Source organism: Phasianus colchicus, chromosome 3 (genome assembly GCF_987193195.1).
Source record: "Phasianus colchicus chromosome 3, bPhaCol1.hap1.1, whole genome shotgun sequence".
Taxonomy (NCBI): Eukaryota; Metazoa; Chordata; class Aves; order Galliformes; family Phasianidae; genus Phasianus; species Phasianus colchicus.
Window position 1 is genome coordinate 76,269,433 of NC_143438.1, and position 21,083 is coordinate 76,290,515.

At 35.6% G+C, this 21,083-nt stretch overlaps 1 protein-coding gene across 3 annotated transcripts in view; it reads left to right on the plus strand.

Annotated features, from left to right (window-relative positions):
• Window positions 1-21,083, plus strand: part of ZFPM2 (zinc finger protein, FOG family member 2) — a 304,685-nt gene that overhangs the window by 71,066 nt on the left and 212,536 nt on the right. For all 3 annotated transcript variants that reach the window (XM_090137893.1, XM_031591121.2, XM_090137894.1), the window contains one exon: window positions 4,389-4,490. In XM_090137893.1, coding sequence (XP_089994019.1) covers window positions 4,389-4,490 — 102 coding nt within the window. The remainder of the gene's footprint in view (window positions 1-4,388; window positions 4,491-21,083) is intronic.

Below are 21,083 nucleotides of genomic sequence, written 5' to 3' on the forward strand. Positions count from 1 at the left end.
CTTGTGATACAAGCTGATTAAGTCCAAATTGGGAAGTCTTTAATTTGTTAAAAAGATTAAAGTGAAATCACTGGTTAATATTCAAGTCACTTTTTCCCTATTTGTCAGCATTGTCAGAGATGTTAGAGTTCTCCTTTGCACGTTTCTGGTAATATGTCTCCTTTACAGTATTCAGATTCCCTGACCAGTCATAGTACATTGAATTACAGGAGTTTAGCATGTTTAATTACAGAATCACAGCGTATCAGGGATTGGAAAGGACATTGAAAGATCATTTAGTCCACTCCCCCTGCCAGAGAAGGTACACCTAGATCAGGTCACACAGGAACGCATCCAGGCGGGTTTTGAGTACCTCCAGAGAAGGAGACCCTCTCTTGAATAATTCTGTCTCTTCAATAAGCACTAGGATGTTAAAAACAACATTAAAGAAAACCACTTTTGATCTGTTGTGTTCAAGAAACATTTAGATATTGTACTGAGGGATGTGGTTTGGTGGGGAAATATTGGTGACAGGTGAACTGCTGGACTGGATCATCTTGGAGATCTTTTCCAACCTTGGTGATTCTATGATTCTGTTTTTTGAAGAGGAACTTAACAAATTCATTCTGGTAAGAAATAGTAAGGTCAGGATGAAAATTATGTTCATATTAGAGTATTGAAGTTGTTCATATATGAAATTCATTTTGTTTTTCTGAGTTGTGCTTTGTGTATTCCACAGGTAACTGTAAGGCAGAGCTTTCTTTCACCCTATTTCAGCTGGCTCAAGATAGGTTCCTAAAGTTAGCTGTGTGTTCTGGAGGATGATTCATTTCAGCTATCACCAAGTGTTGTCACATCTGAAGCATTCTAGAATGGGATGAGTCACTGTGGAGGTTCTTCTCTTCCCTACCTCCACAGTTAGTCTGGTGCAGCTTAGCTTTTGGACATACACCTACAGAGGAGAGGAATCCTGCCTATGTGCAGTTTTAAAATCAAAGAGAAGTTGCAGGGTTTCTAGAAGACTTAAATGACCCTTGAATAAAGATACTATACGTTATTATAGATTCTTCGTCATGTGAATGTTTTTTTTAACCACAGTAATGTTCTTATAATGGATGACATTTGCTTATATTAGTTGCCATAAGGAGAAACTTCAGTAGAAGCAGATTTGCTTACTTTTAGAGTATTTATCCTGATGGTACTAACACGCTTTATTAAATGTAACAGAGGAGCAAAGTGAAGAAATAAACCTGAGAAAAAAGTGGGTGGTATATATAAAGCCCTGCTTTTGACATGGAAGGAAAAAAAAGTCACAGATACAAACGCCTATGCCTATAAAACAGAGAAAAACTTAATCGGTTTTAAAATAAATATTAAGAAATAGTTTCATTGAAATTCAAAAATAGTCAGTGAATGAACAAAAAGACTAAACAATAGAATGAAAAGAAATTCTGTGAGGAAATAAACTCCTTTGTGCTAAAAAAATGTTAGCTGCTAAGGTATCATTAAGGGGATAGAATTAAAAAGCTGGAGAAATGCATTTTGTTATTAATTCTTGTCCAAGTTAGTTATTAACTCTTGTGGTAAGCTTCATTATGACTTTTTTAAAATTGCAATCTGTAGCACCAAAAATGTTGACCTGGCCATTTTTATTGGACCTTGACACGTACCTGAGCCTGGGTTAAAATCTCTTCCCTGATGGATTCTGCAGTCCACAGTAAGGTCGAGATGGTCGGTGTCACAGGCAGATTGTTTCAGGATGGGGAGAGAGCAGTATGAGACTACAGGCTGGCGTTGGGATGTTTCGGGTGTGTAATACATAGGCTTGGTAGTTGCTGAGTAGAAGAAAAATATTGATGCAGATAATAAAAAATAGTTTAGATAGATACAAAACAAAGTTTCCCTTAATGTAAATTCTCCATATTTTCTTCCATCCCGTTTGCACAGAATTACATGCATTAATTCATGAAAAGCTGATTATGGAAAACGCTAACACCGTACTTCATGAAACACTGAAAAAGCAAGTTCATGAAAAGTTAAGCCATCTGCTAACATAAATTTTCAGATCTTTCCTCATCTCCCAAATACTTAATTACTGTGTGCAGTAGGTTCTATACCTCAGCTGTAGCTCTGTCCTTCTTTTACCCTTCAGCCCAATCTTTTCACGTAAGTTTTTCCCCACTTCTCTTTCAATTCTAATAGTTTTGTTTGTTTGATGTTCTGGTTGGTTGCACTGATTGAAAGAATGCTCAAATTTGCATGCTAACGCCAGGTTTGCATATATTACCATCTGGAAAAACTTTTATATTTTGGAGCTAACATTTTCCGTGCTTAAGCTTCATCTGAAGGAACTGTTATTATTTCTACCTTTTTGTTGTTGTTTGTTGTTGCTTTTCCTTGGTCTATACAGAACTGTTGTTTACAGTGGAGGAAAATAATTTTTTTAGTATAAAAATTTCCCTCGAACATTTGAAGAGCTTTCCATGGTAATTATACAGCTCGAGTTAGAAACTCATTGTCAGGGTAGTCTTTGCTGTGAAATGCTTTGTAGCATTTTGGCAAGAACTGGAGCTGATCTTCCCAGGTTTGTCTCTGGCTAAATGGTCCTTTGTGTCTCTATAATAATGAACAGCTGTAAATAGTTATGAAGGTAGAAATACAGATGTAAAATATGATAGGTTCTTCAGTCCACCAAGAAAAAGAAAAAAGCTCTTGCATTTACTAGAAAACTAACTGCACAAATGCTAGTTCAAAATAAAGTAGTCAGGGAAAGCAAAAGATTGTTTGATGTCTTTTTTTCAGCATGTGAGCCCTTATTGACTGTTTTCTTAAGGATAACTTGATTGAGCTGAAGTGCATGAACTACAGATGTCTGGGTAAAATTATACAGCGGGTTTAACAAAAATTAAGCTAGATATTCTTGATTTCTTTTTGCTTTAATTGCCAAATCATTTTTTAGTATCTTTTTAATACTTATTTTTAGTACTTATGAATTCATATTTGTTGTTGGAGTCTGGAGTGAACATAGTATTGTGTTAGTGTGAGAAGTAGTTTACCAGGTTCTTATATTTAAGATTTGAAAAATTGTTTTATGAATACAAAGAAGAATATATTATTACAAGATGCTGCCTGAAGTTTGTACTTCATAGTGCTTGTATATGATCATATACTTCAAAACTCTGGGTCACAATCTTATCTCATGTAAATATAGCTCCAGTGATAACATATGGGGATCTGGCATGGTTTGTTGTAATCACATTTCTCTACCTATGTTGCTATTAAAAGCTGTTCTTATCATAAGTGGAAATAATTTGCAAGTTATTACTTAATTGCTGTTATTTTTTTCCTGTGTTTCACTGTTGCTAAATCAATCAGCAGTCTGATTTCCAGTTTCCATTTGTCTTTTAATGCTGTCACTTTTCTGTGGAACACAATTTTTTTTCAAAAGTTTGCTTCTGAATTGTTATAAAATTTGATTTTTTTAACATGACTTTAATACTTTTCTATGCAAGGCTTTCTTGGATTAATTAGTGATAAAAAGAAGTTCAACAAATGTACTTAATTACTGGCTGGGATAAGTAGCCTGGCACAACATTCAGCACCTTACTGTGGCCAGTACTGCACTTTCAACAAAGAATTCTTCACATAATTATTAGGTGGCCATCTCTAATGTATCAGACTGTAATGTGCAGCATGCTCTGTGTACTACTTCAGACTCGATAGTTCCTGAAGGCTGAAAGAAGCTCTCTGATAGATGGTGAAAATTCTAAAATTTGTTAGAAATGTTATATTTCTTTAGATTTATATTGATGAGGAGAAAGTGGTCATAGGAGAGCTAGCTTGCAGCCTTTAAGTGAAAATTCCCTAAATGCCTAAATACCCCACTAGTTGTCAGAAAAGCCAGAATGTGTAGTGGACCACGTACTTGTACAGAGTGTAATAAATCTGCAGAGCATAAGCAACAGTTAGATGTCAATTCAAGAAAATATTCAACTCAAAAGATTATTTTCCTTAGTTGCCTTACTAGCTGGGGTGTAACAAGCTAATTTGTTTCTCTCATTTGTGCATACAAACCTAATTACTCCTTAGACTTGTAAGTTTACAGAATAGGTGCTAGTGATGATTCTGTTTTTTAAGCATGTGGAGTAAACACTGATTACCAAGATTTGCCTTTCCACAGAACTAGAAGGAATGAACATGTTGAACTTGTTTGGATCGTTGGGAACTCACAGATGTTGAAGTGTCTAATACAATTATTCTTTATTCATTTCTTTTCTATTTATATATATAGGTCTATATTTTCACTTGCACCTGTAAGCAGTGGTTTGGTTGTTACAGTAAACCTGATAGAAAGTTGTTCTTGAAATATTTCAATAATATATTTCTTGGGTTACTTTTTTTTTTTTCAGGCAATGAGGAAGGCATCCAGGAGGCACCAGAATCTGATGGTGATGCAAAGTCAGAGAAACCAGGGCAGCTTGCAGTGGAGACAGAAGATTGGGATGGGCCAGGTAGGAAAAAAAACAGCTGAAAGGCAACAGTAATTTTTCAGACAGCACTTTCTGTTATTTTAGTAGTTGTTTTCTACTTTGTAGTGGTATATAACATTCTGTTTCATAACATTCTGTTTCTTTCTTGAGCGCTTGGTGTCCAGAATATTAACAGATAAGTACTAAAAGAAAGATCTGGAGTAAAAAAATGTTTTGTCTAAGCCATTTTGTGAGTCGTTTACCATGAAATATCTTACATAGCTATTGTTATAAATGAAAATGTTGTTGCTGCTCAGAATTCTCAGATAAAAGTTTGTCATTAAATTCCCAGTTTCATGGTTGTGTTAAGTTTTTCTGTTATATTTTCTGATGCTTGATGAAATGCCAGTGTCCTCCTCCAAGCTCTATGTATATATTTGGCAGTATGGGCTTAACAAAGGTATAGGAACTACTGACATTTTCAAGGACTTTGTTTACCAGTTTTAGCTAGATATAAATCATTTAGCACACCTGGTCATTGTTTTCATTTGAAAGAGAAACTCTGAGATTGCAGTCAATACTGCTAGAACTCCACGTTAAAACACTGATTCACAGCAACATTTTTTATTATGTACTTTAAGAGGGGGCAAGCACAGTATTACTATTAAATTTGATGGTAGCATAGGAAAACTTTCCAAATATCTGTTCTATATAAATACGTAAAGTCGATGTCATGTAATAAAAGCATCTAAGACAAAGGGTTAAATTGTATTTCTGAATTAGGCAATTCTACTGTTAAATTCAATGCAATGTGTTCATGGTAAGGACTCTAGAATGGGCCTTAAAAATCCATTACATTTAATATGTTTTAAAAGTGCAGTTGGAAAATGTGCATTTGAAGCTATATATACTCTCAGAATGGCTGTATCTCTAATGGACATTTTCCCTAAAAAGGATGAACATGTCAGAAAAGAGTTCCAGAAGCGTTTTATCAATAATTTATAATGCAATAATAATATTTCATTAGAAAAAAAATCCTATATTTCAGTCATATTTTCACCCTTGCTTGATTTTGCAAATTACTATATGCTTTTCATGAAGAGAAGAACAACACTAATGGTAATTTTCTGAAACCAGAAGCTGGAAAATATAATGCAAACAAAAAGGAAGACATAGTGTATATAATTAATACGATGTCATTTTAAATATTTTTAATGATAATACACAAGTTGAACCTACATAAAGCACTGTGGTGTTATATGAACACAAGATTTTCTAATAAAATACACTACCATACACTTGAAATAACACAGAAGACATCTTTAGATGTAGCAGAATAGCCTTTTCCAGCTTTAAAGGCTGTCAGTGATTAACATATGATTTTTTAAAATTCCATTACTAATACCTTCTATCTTAAATAAATTTTTGTTCCTTTTTTTTTTTTTAGTTTATTTCAACACAGTTGAATATGTTTTTGTGTTGGCATTTACGGGTTTTTATATGAGCTGTCTTACACCAATGTTACAGACACATTTTTAAAGACACTTTTTTGATTTCATTGGAAAAAGTACTCAGATAAACAGTAAGATGTGTGTATTTCTGGTAATGTATATTTATTGTTAGCTTTGACACAGGATAAGATTTGCCTTCAGCAAACTGATGGCTAATGACATGAAATAAGCTTTGTTTTATTTAAATGTGGATTCTTTAAAGGGAATAATATGTATGAAGGTTGGAGAGGAATGGATGCACACCACACGCCATGCTCTCCATCATGCACGCTTTCTGAAATGAATTTGGTTATTTATTGATATGGAAAAAGAAACGATCAACAGAAATTATTTTCAGCCATGCAGCACAAGAAAAATGATAGCTTCCTTCAGATCTTTGAGAAAAAAAAAAACCAAAACAACAAAGCATGAAATATTTTGCTTCTTTAGAGACTTCTGCCAGCAGTGCTGAAAAAGAACTGTTAAATCCTCCAGTACTTCACCACCTCATAGTAGAGGTGCTGTCTTTATCAGTAGATGATCGTGGTTATCGGTTCTACATTTGGTCTCTTTACTGAGAAGGAGCTCTCAGAACCCAAGAAAAACTGTATTCTGTGTGATGCAACTTGGTGTCAATTGGTGATCTGAACTGTGAATACCCAAAACTAGAGCTATTTTGTTGGTGCTTTTTCTCTATTACTTGACATAGTTATTTCCAGAGCCAATGTTTTCTACAGACTAGAATTCTATGAGTTACTCATTAGGAAGAACTTCTGGTTGAGTCAAAACTAAGCTTCAGGACACTAATTAGAGTTTTATTTTGTATGAAAATTTGCATTAAATGGTTCACATGCATTCCCAATCCTTTGTAACTAGAGTATTTTTATGCAGAAAAAATCTATAGTTAAATGTGCGGTAACTTCAAAGAATTTCTGCTGAAGCAGTCTCTCAAATTGCATCATCTTTTGACCTCCATTGACCAACATGGAAATTCTACAGTGATAATGCTTACTTTATGTAGTTACTATGTTACCTGAGCTTTCTAAAACTATCCATAATTTTCATTGGTTTTGTCCCCATTTTTTTTTTTAATTCTTATTAATGAGAAGATGCCTCTGAAATAATGGAAATTGAGGTTAATAGACTGCGTATGGACACACAGTAATGGACCTGTTCTTTTCCTGTTATAGCCAGCCGCAAAAGTCCAAGAAAGTCTGCAAAGAAGACTGAGTTTAATAAAAATTTGTATGAAAAGATTTAATTCTTTAAAACTATAAGCAGAGGACATTTAACAGCTTCAAAAACACTACTTGTTATCAGATGCCTTCGTATGTATTGATGTGTATGTTTCCTTTGTATTACTGTTAGGTTATAGGTGCAAATGACACCAGTGATCAAGGTTTTAAGAGATAATGAACAACAGCTGGCTCTCCTATGTGTCTTCCATGGATTGTCAATAACACAATAGGATCATAGCTTGTTTTAGTGGATATTTACTGGATATGTAAAACAAAATACTGCCCAACTTGGGGAACAATGATTGGAATATCCTAGGGGTTTCATGGTTCCATACCAGACCTCTTCTGGCAGTATACATGCAGTATGTCATCAACTATTTCATTTGTATTCCCTATGTGAACTATTATTTTTACAGCTGCAAAGGAGTGTTTCTTTTTTGCAGAACAAGTTGATTATGTGAGTTGGATGATCTTAATTAAAAGTCAGTGTCAGCAGTTCTTCTGATATTTATCTGAAATTTTCCAAGAAAGTGAGATAACTGCAGTTGTCCAAGTAACCAAAAAGGAAAACAAACAAACAAAAAAGCAGAGCAATTAAAAAAAAAGTCTTTTTTTCTAAAAAAAAAACCAACAAAAAACCCACCTTTCCTTGTCATTTTATGGCTATATTTATGTACTGTTTATATTCATCTATACATAAAGTGGAAGTTTCCCATGTGTAAAATTGTGCCTCCAGTTAATCAGCAGAATTTTTGCTACTAATAATAGTAGAGCAGGATGAAGTCACAACTCATGTTAAACCTCAGGGTACTCATCATGACTCATATACATGTATCAAAGAACTGTAGAAAAAGGTATGAATGATTGTTAAATATATCACATCATACTTTCTTTTTATTACCATTGCAGGGTGGTGTTTTTCTTAAAATACATCAGAAAGTGTAAGTAAATAGCAAATATAAAATTAAGTACTACTTTAAAATAAGGTTATGCCGTGTATGACACTGCTGTGATTTTTTCGTAAAAGATACCGTTTTTCATATGAATTCTGAAGTGGGATGTGAATCAGATTCTTCTGAACATTTTATGGGACAGGTTCTTGTTTTTATATCTTCCATTAAAGGTAATTTGAAAAGCTTTTCTGAAGAGATTTTCTGTAACCTTTCATAAGAATTAGTGTAAATATTTATTGATTGTTGGGCTAAATCTGCATTATTTAGTAATACTCTTAAGCAGTTTGGATTGCAAAGCAAAAGTGGATAATATAGATTGAAATGGTTGGTAGGCCACTGCAAGATGGAAACAGACATTAATGATAGTCTTTTTTTTTTTTTTCTTCTCCTTTTTTTCTTTTTTCTTTTTTTTTTTTTTTTTTCTTTTTTTTTCTCTTTCTTTTCTTTTTAAACCAGTCCTAAGAAGGACTTGGAGATTACTGTCCTGATTTCGTTTCTTTTTTGATTGGGGAATGTGGTAGATATAAGATCTTGGAAATGCTATTTGATGTAAATTAACAAAAATCCATGAAACATAGTTAACCATAGATATAGTCTGACAGTAAGAAGAATATTGTGAAGAAGCAGAGGAAATCATAGAATGACTGTGTGTTACTCTGACAGTGAATCGGTATTATCTCTGCTATCAGATAATGCAGTTATCATTAATTTTCACATTTGCATTTCAATCTTTGGAAGGAAATGACTCTTGCCGGATGAAGATAAGAGCTCTGTACCACTATAATGAACCATCATTTTATCCCGATGCTTTGTATCCATATGAAAATGAGGCTGGGTGGTGGTGTGGTATGTGAGGAGGGGGTGGGGGGGTCATAGAAACATTATAACAAAGTGTCAAAATCACTACAGACTTTTGGAGCCCTTTATGAAGCAAGAGACAGTCTAAATAAATCTTCCATAGTGAAGTGGATATCAGAGTAAAAGCAGAGAGCCTGGTTCCTGTGCTGGGGTGTTGGGAGGGGCCTTCTAGGAGCACAGGAGGATTTCTTTGCATCTTGGTCTGGTTTCCATCTCTAGATTGGAACTAACAGGAGGCTATGGGGAATCCGAATTGCAAAAATGGGGCAGGAGTGGTCATCAGGTTAACCCCTGACTGCAGGTCTTATTTTGAGTCTTAAACACTATGCAGGTTGGTGAAGCAAATGTTAGCAGATCTCTGACTACATGGTTTGCTCTGACATGGGAGCTTTTGGGAGGTCACTGCACCTGCATGTTAAGTACAGGAGGATTTTCACCCTTGTACATTGTATATGTCTGTAAGGACTGTGGTGTTCCCAGTTCTTCTCTATGCATAGCGCAGATCAGTGTTGACTGGCTGAAATTCCATTGGAAACCTCTGCAAGGCATTCTTCCATTTTAGTTCTGATGGATTGACTAAAACCATCGTTCCTCAAGTGCTCTTGTACTATATTCACCTTGCTTAACCTTAATGCTGCACTTAGTGCCTGTAATTTACAGACTTCGTCCATACATCATCAACACGCACTGTCAGATGTCTGCTCTAGGCAAGAACTCCTGAGGTTTGTCCCTCCTTCCTTTCTTTTTTGTAAAAAAAAGCTGTGATTCTTACATCATCAAATGATGGTAGGAACTGATATTTAAATATATGGTATTTTAAAGTCATTCTCAGTGTATGACTTGTTAGCATTTCTAGGAGTATCAGGATGTCCATCTTGCCATGACAGCTCCAGGCTGCTTTATCTCGTAGGCTGTGCTGTGCTGGTGGGGCTGAGGAACTGCCCTTCTGGCTGCAGCTGCCGCTTCCTCCTGCGGACCCTCCTGAGGGCCCCTCCTCTCTGCTATAACTCAGTGAGTACATTCCTGTCTCTTAAAGAGGAGATACAGGGCTAAGGGCTATAAGGAAAACACATGCTGTGTTAGTAAATACAGCAGTGACAGAAGCTGAATAGTATATACCAGTGAGGTGCTAAAACACGTCCCTGGCATGACTGCTGTTTAGGCCAGCTGACACTTCCTAAATAATTCCAGATTTTCAGGTGTTAAAGCAGTGCATGGAGCCTTATCTATAGGTAGTTAGCCTTATAGGCTAAGGGAGTCTCCCAGCACACAGTTGCCCCTTTTTACACTACTTAGCCTCAGTGCACAGAATCTTTTTATGGCACATGTAATTAGCTTTCCTTTACCAGAAAGAAGGTTTCCTTTCTTCATTTACATCCTTTAGCAGATGTTGCTAGTGCAGAAATGGCTTTTCTGTGAAGCAATTCATCTTGTTACCAGACTGCTCCCCATAAAAAAGACCTGAAAGATAAGAAAATGAGAGTGGCTGTATGTACAAACATGGAAGCAGCAGTCTAATCTTTGCTACCATGTTTTCCACATGCAAACTTCTGTGGGAAATGGGCTGTTGTATGACCTACTGAGCATGTTTAATAGACAGGATCGATAGGGAAAATTTTTATTTTATGGCCACTCCTGATGAAATACCAGACATAGTAGACCCCAGGGCTTAAAGAAAAAATAGAGGCTTGATACATTTCCCCTAAAATCATGTGAGTAGGCATTACTGATATTGAAAACTATGTTATTTACTAAATTGGAGTTACTTGCTGTTATGATGACTTCATCCATTCAAGGTGCAAATATAGTAGGATTTCTGCTTGAAAATAAACCTTACCTCAGTTGACTTAGAGCATAAAATATAAATAAGGAGAGAGTTCATTGCTGAATACTGAAGCACTGTTTTCCTGTTTTGTATTTGGGATACTGTTTTCTTGTAATTGTTTCTTGAAGGTGACATATACATGAATTTAAGTTCCATTGTAAAATTAGATGCAGTAGAAATGCACCTGCTTCAGAAGTTACTATTTAGTTTGACAATATTCATTTAGTATTTCTGGGCCTTTAATTATCCATCTGTGAAATGCTTACTTTACATACTATGTTAGGTGTAAATTGGAAACTATCTTAATCTGCAGACTGGCAAGTTTTAGACTAAGTAGACTTGACATTGATCCAAGACCTTCCTAAATTTTTAGGAAGTACTTACATATGTCAAGGCAAGAACATCATCCTGAATCATGAAGAGTGCTAAACTCTGAATGAAAGGTTACGGGCATTAAAATTGTATTCTATTTTGATTGGCATTTATGTTTCAAGCACAAAAGACTTCTTTTTCTCTGAAAGAAGTTCACAGCTGGGAAAGGCATGTGTAAGGCGTAAATGATCAGATTCACCAGGTGCTGCTTTTTTGGACATGATAAACCGCATAGTGGGTGTTACCTGAAGTACAAATCCCTGTAGGTCACATAGTGAAGGACTCCTAGTCTGTGAAAGTCTGCAGAGAATCAATAAACATCTGCATTACAATGCATTGTTTCTTGTAGTTTCATGCACCAAGGGACTGGCAGAGGCTGGCAGAAAGCTTTACACTTTTTAACTGCCTCCACTGTAGTGTGGTCATAAGAGCAATGTAACACCCTGGTAATTTCAAAGGACTAGGAGACAGTGTCTGTTTTTGGAAACAGTTGGGATGAGAATCAAAAGGGACATATAACTGGTCCACAACTGTTTTGCTCTTTTTTGTTTTTCTCATTAATTCAGCTAAGATTACTACATGCAGAATATTGCATAGCAGCACTGCCTTGAACAGCTGAAGGATAGGTCTGTTAATACATTGAACTATGTACAAAACATAGTGTTATTTACTATGCACAGTGATGTCCAGCAGTTGGATGCAGGTACCTAGTGATAGTAGTGCCTTCATTTCTTAAATAGGCAGCTTTCTGTTAGTTTCAGCAATGTACCCTGTGCTCAGCATATAATTAAAGAAAATATTTTGATTTTCCAAATCCATTTTTGTCTTCGCTCACTTATTTCCTGTTAAGACATCATAATATAAAAGTTGGAAAAATGTAGCTAAAACAACAAACACGTTATTACCAGAAGCCATCAAATCTCCATTCAAAAGAACCAGCTTTAGCTGAAAGTAAATCTAATGTGACATGGCAGACTGGATATGAGCATTTACCCAGTCAAATTACAAAGACAGTTCAGAGTGGTTGTGAGTCTGGAAAGGAATTGAACGAAGTTGTCGTGAGATGGCAAGAGCATCCTAAGAGCAAAATCTCTGCCTGAATTCTGGCCCCAGGTTTCTCAGTATTTGTGTTTAGCTCAATGATAATAGCTTTATTCACATTTGATTTTAGGTTTTTAGTTGTCAGATTTCATTTTTAGGGCATTCTACCATTGCATGCCCACAGAAAGGACAAGGTGGTGATGACTGTAGAAGTGCTAAGATAAACTTCTATGCAATCTTTCATCACTCGCTCACCAACATGTCAAAAATAAGCATTTCTTACTAGAATCAGCCCTCATTTTTGTTTAATTAACATAGTTTCTGGTGATTTCAGTATCTGCTGATGGAATCAGTGAGAAACCTTGGGACCAAATAAGCAAAAGTGTGGCCCAGAGTTAAACAATTAATATACCTATGCTGATAGCTGGCTAGACAGAATTATTAAGCATTAAGGTGTATGTTGAGAAAGGCTTAATTGTGTAAGGGTTAGTAGTTCCTAGTTTTTCCTGGAGTCAGTGGGTTGGTTTAGATGTTAAGGAGCTATTCTGAGGTCATCTGAGCTCTTGCCTTTTTTTTTTTTTTTTTTAATTTATTTTAATAACCTTACTCTTTTCTTTCCTCTTCTGTAATGCTTTGTCTTTCTCAAGACCTTCAGTCATTGTATTCAAGCTGAGATACTTCACAACATATTGCTGGGGATCACAGATAGAAAAACTTTCCAGTATTTATGTAATTTTGTCCTGAGTAAGTATTGCAGGATTATGCAGTGGCATATTGTTTTGTATGAAGAAAAAGTAGCTGATAAATTTTAACGATTGAGGATGAAGTTGTAAAAATGATTTGTTACTTAAGGACAATACTCAAGTTAGGATGATTCAGGTCTTTGCTTCTCTGATTTTATCTCAATATAGTTGCATTAATATCAGCATAAAACCACAATGATGGATTATTATGGATAATTTAGGAAGATAAGATAATGTGTTCTATGGACATAATGTTCCAGAGTGGTGCATATATGCATTTTTGGATGGGTGGTTGAGGCTGAATTTCAAATTACATCATCGGGTGAGAAAAAGAATTCGTTATCTGAAGCTTGATACTTGTATCTCAGTGCCAAAACTGCTAATCACTTCAGAAATCTTTGGCTTCCATCTATAAACAAGTATTAGTTCTTATAGAAAGGAAAAAAAAAACAACCAGAAAAACCCCTATTTGGACAGCAGTTTTTATTAATATTCGATAGAGTTTTCTGAGATGTGATACAGTCATGTAAATGATGTTGATGTAATGCAATATTGTAAATGCTTCATATTTATTCAGATTAAATAGGTATAATTTTAAACTTCTTATTTCTATTAATGCAATTTGTATTTCATGGATTTTTATGGACTTATTCTCAGAAAATACTTTTTTCCCAAATTACAGCATCCCTTGGCATTTGATCTTGACTACTTTTTGAAGTAAGTATCAGATCTCAGAAATTTTCTTTATGAGATACTTTCTAAATTTATACCTATTTCCAGCAGAAGGAAGAAAAAAAACACCTATAAGAAAACAACAGATAATTTGATGGGGTGCAGTCTGGTATGAGCTAGCATCTAGTTTAACTACTATATCCATAACATTTTAACCATCAAATTTTGAGCTTCTTCCAAGGAAATTATTTTCCTCTCAACCTGTCCATGTAATCCTTGTTTTAATAGTTAAAACTTTCTCAGCTTTCTTTTTCTGTATAATCATGTCACAATATCTGAATTATCTGGAATCAAAGAACTGTGTGACAGAGATATGAGCAGAAGGACAGTGTAGAATTTCAAATGCCACATGCCAGGGGACATTTTTAGGAGATGCTGAATCATAGAACCATAGAATAGCTCAGGTTGGGAAAGATCTTAAAGATCACCAAGTCCTACTGCAACCTAACCACACTACCCTAACTCTAACAACCCTCTGCTAAATCATGTCCCTGAGCACTGCATCCAAATGGTTTTTAAACACCTCCAGGGATGGTGACTCAACCACCTCCCTGGGGAGCCTATTCCAGTGCTTAACAACCCTTTCTGTAAAGAAGTTTTTCCTGAGATCCAACCTAAACCTCCTCTGATGCAGTTTGAGGCCATTTCCCCTTGTCCTGTCACCTGTCACCAGTGAGAAGAGACCAACCCCAGTCTCGCTGAAGAAGTGCTTTCGGATACTACTGTTGTACTTTCAAGCACAGGATGTGGTGGACCAAATTACCTCTAGTAATTTCTTGTAGGAAGAAATCCAATTACAGAAAACCTGCTCTCCTATTCTGCCTCTCACTGTTGTATTTTACAGTGCCACGTGCATCTTGACAAGCATGATGCAGTAGATTAATAGTCCTACTGATTCATTGGTCTCATAGTGTTAGTGCTCTATATACAGTCAAGATGTTAAATAATACTTTAAAAATATTTAGAAACTGTGGTTCTAGCTATTAAAAAGCCTTTAACCATCTGCTTGCTTTTTAATTTTTCTCATAAAAGGAAACAAAAATCACTTGAATATGTGGTCACATTATTTTCACCATTTCTCAGCTTCTAGGATGATTACTCTGGAAAAATGCTGTGTGTTCCCCCAAAGCTTGGACATATCGTGGTGCTTATCTAAAGAAAAAAAAATGATATATTTTTAAAAGAAAAATGCTGACCTAGTTAGTAAGGCTGAAACCATTCATTAATTAGAAGTCATAATTGCAATTACATGGTAAAATTAATTTATCACGAAAATAATCCTATCAGTTTTCCTTTTTGGAAAAATGGAACCAAATGATTTTAGCAGCCTGCATTGCTTAAGGCAGATATTACAGTGATATTGGCTGAAAGTGAATAAAGTAATCAAATTCCATTTTGAAGATCTGAAATTCAGGGGCTGCATCAATGATAGTTCATATATTATATGAGTTTCAGTTGAGTTGTAATTTTGTAATTACGTGTAATATATAAAGCATATATGCACAGATAAATGCATAAAAGGAAAATAGTGTGCTGAAATTTAAAAAGAGTGAAGTGAAGATAACACGGCACATAATATATAGAAAAATTCATGTAATATGGCAAGTATGCTACAGTGTAGGAAACTCAGAATGCCTTTTCTCCCCTCAGGCTATTTAGACTTCCTTGATATTCAAATCTTAATGTACATTAAATGGAATTTAAGGAGGTCCACCTTGCTGGACCTCAGGCAGACTTAGCAAGTAGCGCTCCTTAGGGATGCCACTTTATGTATATATTTGCAAAGATGTTATAGCCATGAAATATAGTCCTTTGATGACATCATAACTGTGAAATATGACTTTATTTTGCTCACTGGCAGTCAGAGCTTTGCTTTATCTGTATTAAGCAGTCTGTATGCATAAATAAAGAATACCAAATACTGAAGCTGACTGCTGTAACCCAACATGGCCACCTTGAGTTGGAGTTCTCATCCCTCCGTGTGATGCCCTATGAGTGTCAGGGAACTATTTGTAAACTGCTGTCAAATGTGGCAGTTTAACATTGTCTTCTCCCCAGAAATGTGCTAATAACATAAGCGCTGTGGGTGTTGATGGGCAGCTGCCTGCCCAAATTCACCAATTACTTATGCTAATTTAAATTTTAACAGAGAGTAGACATGTTTTATCTTAAGATAGTCAAACTTTGTCTTGAAGGACCTAAAAACATATCATTGACATTTCTGGTCCTGTTGAAGTAAATAGAAAAGCACACACTGATGGCAATAATATCTTAACAACTAGCAATTTATTAATGACTGATTAATTTATAAATGCATATATTGTCTATTTAAGGTTCACAAATACTCTGACTTTGTAGGAGGAAGGCTCATAGCCACAGTAAGCAGACTGTTCATCAGCCAGGACTTTGTTATGAACAGGACATAGTAATTAGTATACTCTTAAGCATCTGAAAATCTCTCAAGTCTTCGAGAAAGAGTTCATAGAACAGTGCAAGAAGTACATGCTTGAATCCATTATTCCAGATTAACCAGGCATATTTAGATAGGATTGATAAGTCCCCCTTTTTTTTTTTCTTTTTCTTTTTTCCTCCAGGTGATAAAGTATCTACATTTAGAAGAATGCCTTTTTAGGCTGCCATCCTGCACAGCATTTATAAACTTGTAATTTGATGCATATGAGCATGATGTTGAACAAGGAAAGAACTACTCACATGCATTAAGTTAAGCACACGTGTAAGTGTTTATAGGATTGGGGCCTTAGGTCATAAGCTTTTCCCAGCAGAAGCTGCCTTTATCATTGTGCTTTCTACATACTAAGTGAACTGCTAGCATGCACAAATTAATAGGGATGCAAATCTAAGCAATGCTAAAGGCCCCTTTCCATTCCTTTGACAAAGTAAATGGGCCTTAAAGTATGTCACTTCAGGAAGACTCTGAATACGATAATTAAGGAATTCAAATTGTATTTCGAGTTTCTGTGAATTACAGAACATAGTTTCATGGATTTATTTGATTTTTCTAACTTTCTATTTTGAATCTTCCTAATGTTTATTAAAATATTTGCATTAATATGCAAGGTGGTTGATTTGTACATTAAAAACACTTTTTTTTTTTTTAAATTGAGAGGTAGTAGATTAAGTTTCAACGTTTCTGTTCAGTTCAATTTCAGAGTGGCTGTGCATTGTTGATGCTGGGATAGTGAGGTCTGAGGTAACACATCAATTTTATAAATGAAAAGATGTTCAGATTTTACAGTCTTCTTTCCTTTACTTTTTAAAGGGTGTACTCTGCTCTGATTACAGCTGTGGTGGCATACTGATACAGACTCGTGGTGGCATAACACACATTGGACTTGATTTTTTTTTTTTTTTAATGCTAGGATTTCTGCAGCAGCAGTATAAATATTTTTGCTGCAACTTTCTATATAAATATACTGATATAATGAGTCCAGACTGTTTGAAGGGTGAAGGTGCTAAAATATTACCCAAGTGATAAAGTGACATATGATGTTCAAAAGGTTCCTAGGGACAAATCCTTCCTTAAAGGAAACTCTAATGTTTCTTATATTCTATTTTGCAGTTTTTTGTTTGGTTGATTCTGTTTGTTTTTGTTGTTGTTTGTTTTTGTTTTGTTTTCATAAAAATGCAAAAAACTCTGAGATAGAAAGCGTGCGAAACAGCATTAGTTCTTAGTTTCTTCTTCTGAAAATCAGTCAAATCTAATGCCTATTGTTTTAATTATTGTCTGAATCCAAGCAGTATTTCAGAACTATCACTGTTGAATGATGATTTTCTCAAGCATCAGCTGATAACCTTATCTTAGCAATTAATGGGAATCAAAGAAAATTTACCCTTTTAAAGCTCATATTTTCTCTATATGAGTTTTTCTAATTGTTGCTCATCTCGTGTATGTTTCACTGAATTTATTTCTTTGGCTTTTCTTTTTTACTTATTTACTTTTCATTTATTGCCTTCCTTATGCAATATTTGTAATAATAAAGCAAGTCCATATAGCTGCTTTTAATTAACTTAACCTTATATGTCAGCATTGTGAGATAGTGGGCATTAGGCTATTTACCCGAATAAATTTACTTCATAGGAAAAGTGTACCTCCTAACCTTTGATACAGTTGTCTTTTGTAATAATGGTCCTATATTACTTACCTGTATTTGCCATCCCCACCCTCCTGCTTCACATACAGTCACAGCACAGTGGTTATCGAGGTGGCAGTCCTGTGGTCCTGCATGGAACAAATGCTTTTACACTGGGGTTGCATAACAAATGATTCACAGAAAATTCATGCAGCCAAGTGTCAGTTTCTCCAGTGTGCTAGTTGTACACGTGTGCTCTTAAAGTTTTGTTTCCTTAAGTAAGAAACAAAAAGGAAAGCTTTTTAGTTTTTCTGTTTCCTTTTGATCAATCACAATTTCTGATGATCTCCTTTTATTTCCAGGTCTGATTTTGTTCACGCTCTTGTTTTTTGCTTTGCTCAGCATCCATTGCCTTTCTGTCATTTATTTCCTTTGATTCTGTTAAAGTCTTTTTTTCCACGTGACGTGTGTCTTTTGTATAATTATATAATATTTCAGTTTTGTCTTAAGCCAAATTTATTTACCTAGCTTTCTGAGTTGCAGTGTTTCATGTAGTATTTGTCAAGGAGAGTATAGTGAGAAATGAGCACACTATTAATATTCCTGGCTTTGCTGTGTTTTCAAAGAGCATCTGTTGGTGTTCATTCGATTTTTTTTCCTTGGCTATGTATGTAACACACGCATATGTATCATCAATTCAGTGAAAACACCACAGAGAAAATGAATTTTATGAAATTGGGAGGAAGTTTGCAGCAAACAGTGGATTATATTGGTGTTACATAGCTATCTCATCAAAAGGTAGCGAATGCACAAGACCTTTTGCGCTTTTCAATTTGAAAGAAAATGATTTCATTAGAAAAAAAAGAACCATCACTCTGGATGTTGGAGAATGCCAGAGCCTGATGAAACCAGCTGAAGAGACAAACTGAGTGTACGGATGCAGATTAGCCTTCAGAAGATGAGGGTGTAAAAGGGATTTAATGGTAGGATGGATTATAGAAATCCTTGTAACAATGTTAAATAATTATAGTTCCAGCCGAGATCAAAGCAGTGCTGATTGAACCCCCTCAAGCTGTTAACATGGAGTATCTCGAAGAAAAAAAAAAAAAGGAAAAAAAAAAACCTCTGAGATTGGTCAGCCTGTGCTGACAGTGTCCTCTGATCTATGGAAGTTCTGGTGGTATTGAAGGTACAAGTTGTGGGGGAGGGAAAGATGGAGGGAAGAATTTATCAGCCAGAGTAGCATATTTGGGAGGGTTTTTTGTTTGTTTTTTAAGGGAGAAGAAATGGGTATTATAATCAGTGTTACTAGAGTTCACATGCTGATTGAAATTGCAGTAAACTTATATACTATTGGCACCTTTCCATATTGGAAAAGGGATTAAATTTCTTTAGCAGAACTCTGGTCTGTAACAGAAAATGATTAGACTCTCTCTTTTTTCTTTTTTTTCCTCTTCCCTCCCACCTTTTAAACTGCAGTTCCTATATACATACCTGCCCAGCAACAACTATTAGCAGCGATAACTGGAAGAACGCCTTTGTAGTAGCAATATTTAGCTGCAGGCAGGGAGTACAGTTGCTATGCCCATTCAACAGCATTAAACATTTATTCTCATTGCCTTGCCTTCCTGGCATTCATGCCTGGAGGATTATGCTTATGCCTCTATTAATAAAAAAAGAGAAGTCAAGTTAAATCCTTACAGTTTGGTGGCAGAATAACTTGTGGCATAACCAAAGCTCTTCCTTCCGTACAGCTGTCCGTAAACTGCAGAACACTGTTTGTTTCAAATAAAGTAATAAAAAAAACACAACTCGTGCCACCTTGATGTGCATTTCCAGTAATAGCGTGTTGGGTATGTTCAGGGGCAGATGATGCCAGAGCGTGCTGTAAGTGTGATATCAAAACCAAGGGTGGAAAGGACCAGATCTGTCTGAAGTAATGATTTAACCTTGCACGCTGTTACTTTGTCCTGAGACCGCAGGAGAGAGAGAACATCAGCACTGAATGGGCATAAAGGATGGAGCTGTCAGACAGTTCCTTTTGGCGACAGCCACGCAGGGGGAAAGGTGCTTCTTGGAGGTGCCATCCACAGGACAGAAGGAGCGTGCCTTTGCATGCTGTTCAGCAGTGAGTTGCATGCAGCTGTCTTTAGACCTGCAGCTTTGGAAAGGGCAAGTAATGCTTATTAGGAAAAAGGGCTGCAAAATCTTAGGTTGCTGGACATGCCAACAAATACATAGCTTCTTTCTTTAGTTCTGTAAATGTATTCATGTGACTGCAAACTGAAAGTGACTACTTAACTCCTTGTACATTCAGTGTACTAAATACAGTCAGAGTATTCCAAAGGGCTGTTTTATATCTGTGAGAATAATGATGCGTGGCCAAACCCCCAAACAATTATCTGATAACTGTGTGAGAAGCTGTAAGAATATTCTCCATATTTCATAAGTAAAAGTTTGCATCAAATACTACTACTATTTTTTAATATCAAAGATAATTTAGCTTTTAGGTTATGAAGTGTTGTATATGACCTCTTTTAGGACTTCTGTTAACCTGTTAACTTAGGTAAGCTGCTTTTTACTTGCTTAAAATGTGAATAGTCAGCCTCTAGGTGATGTGGATTTAAGAGCAAGAGGGCATTAAATAAGTCTACATCAGGGATGAAAACATGTAAATGGCACCATCTCCAGGGTATTTTGTGGCTATTTTCTGCAAAAGTGTGACAGTTTTTGCAGGCATCTCAAAGTGTCTGTAGATGATCAAGTTGCAGCTATGGGCTTTGTGGCTCTATTTTTGGCCAAATACTATGGAAAATGTGTAAGTCAGTCCTCTCATGATCCTTTGTGGCATTGTCTCACCTTGTGAGGTTAGATGCAGAAGATACTGTAGCTAACTTGAGCTTTCCTGTTGACCCAGTGATCTATGAAGAGATAAAAGTGATCTTGTAATTGCCAAAGCATCTTGGTTGAGCTCTGTAAAGTTTAGATTTCTTACTCTATTTAACAAACAGCGCTTTGTAAAGATAAACACGTCTGCAGGAGCGGAGTGTAATTTTTAATGAAACAGAAATTTGCATTGCTGGGTAGAAACAAGTGATGCCATTAAGTAGGCTTTAAGGCAATTGTATGCTAGTTTTAGGAGACGTGGCATCGATTAAGCAAGGACTTTCGAAGATAGATAAGTGTGAGTTTACCTGGGATTATGGAGAGTTTTTAAATGCTGTCTAATGATCTCACAAATCCATTTTATAAAACAAGAATCTGAAGGAAGGATTTCAAGCTTTATAGCATA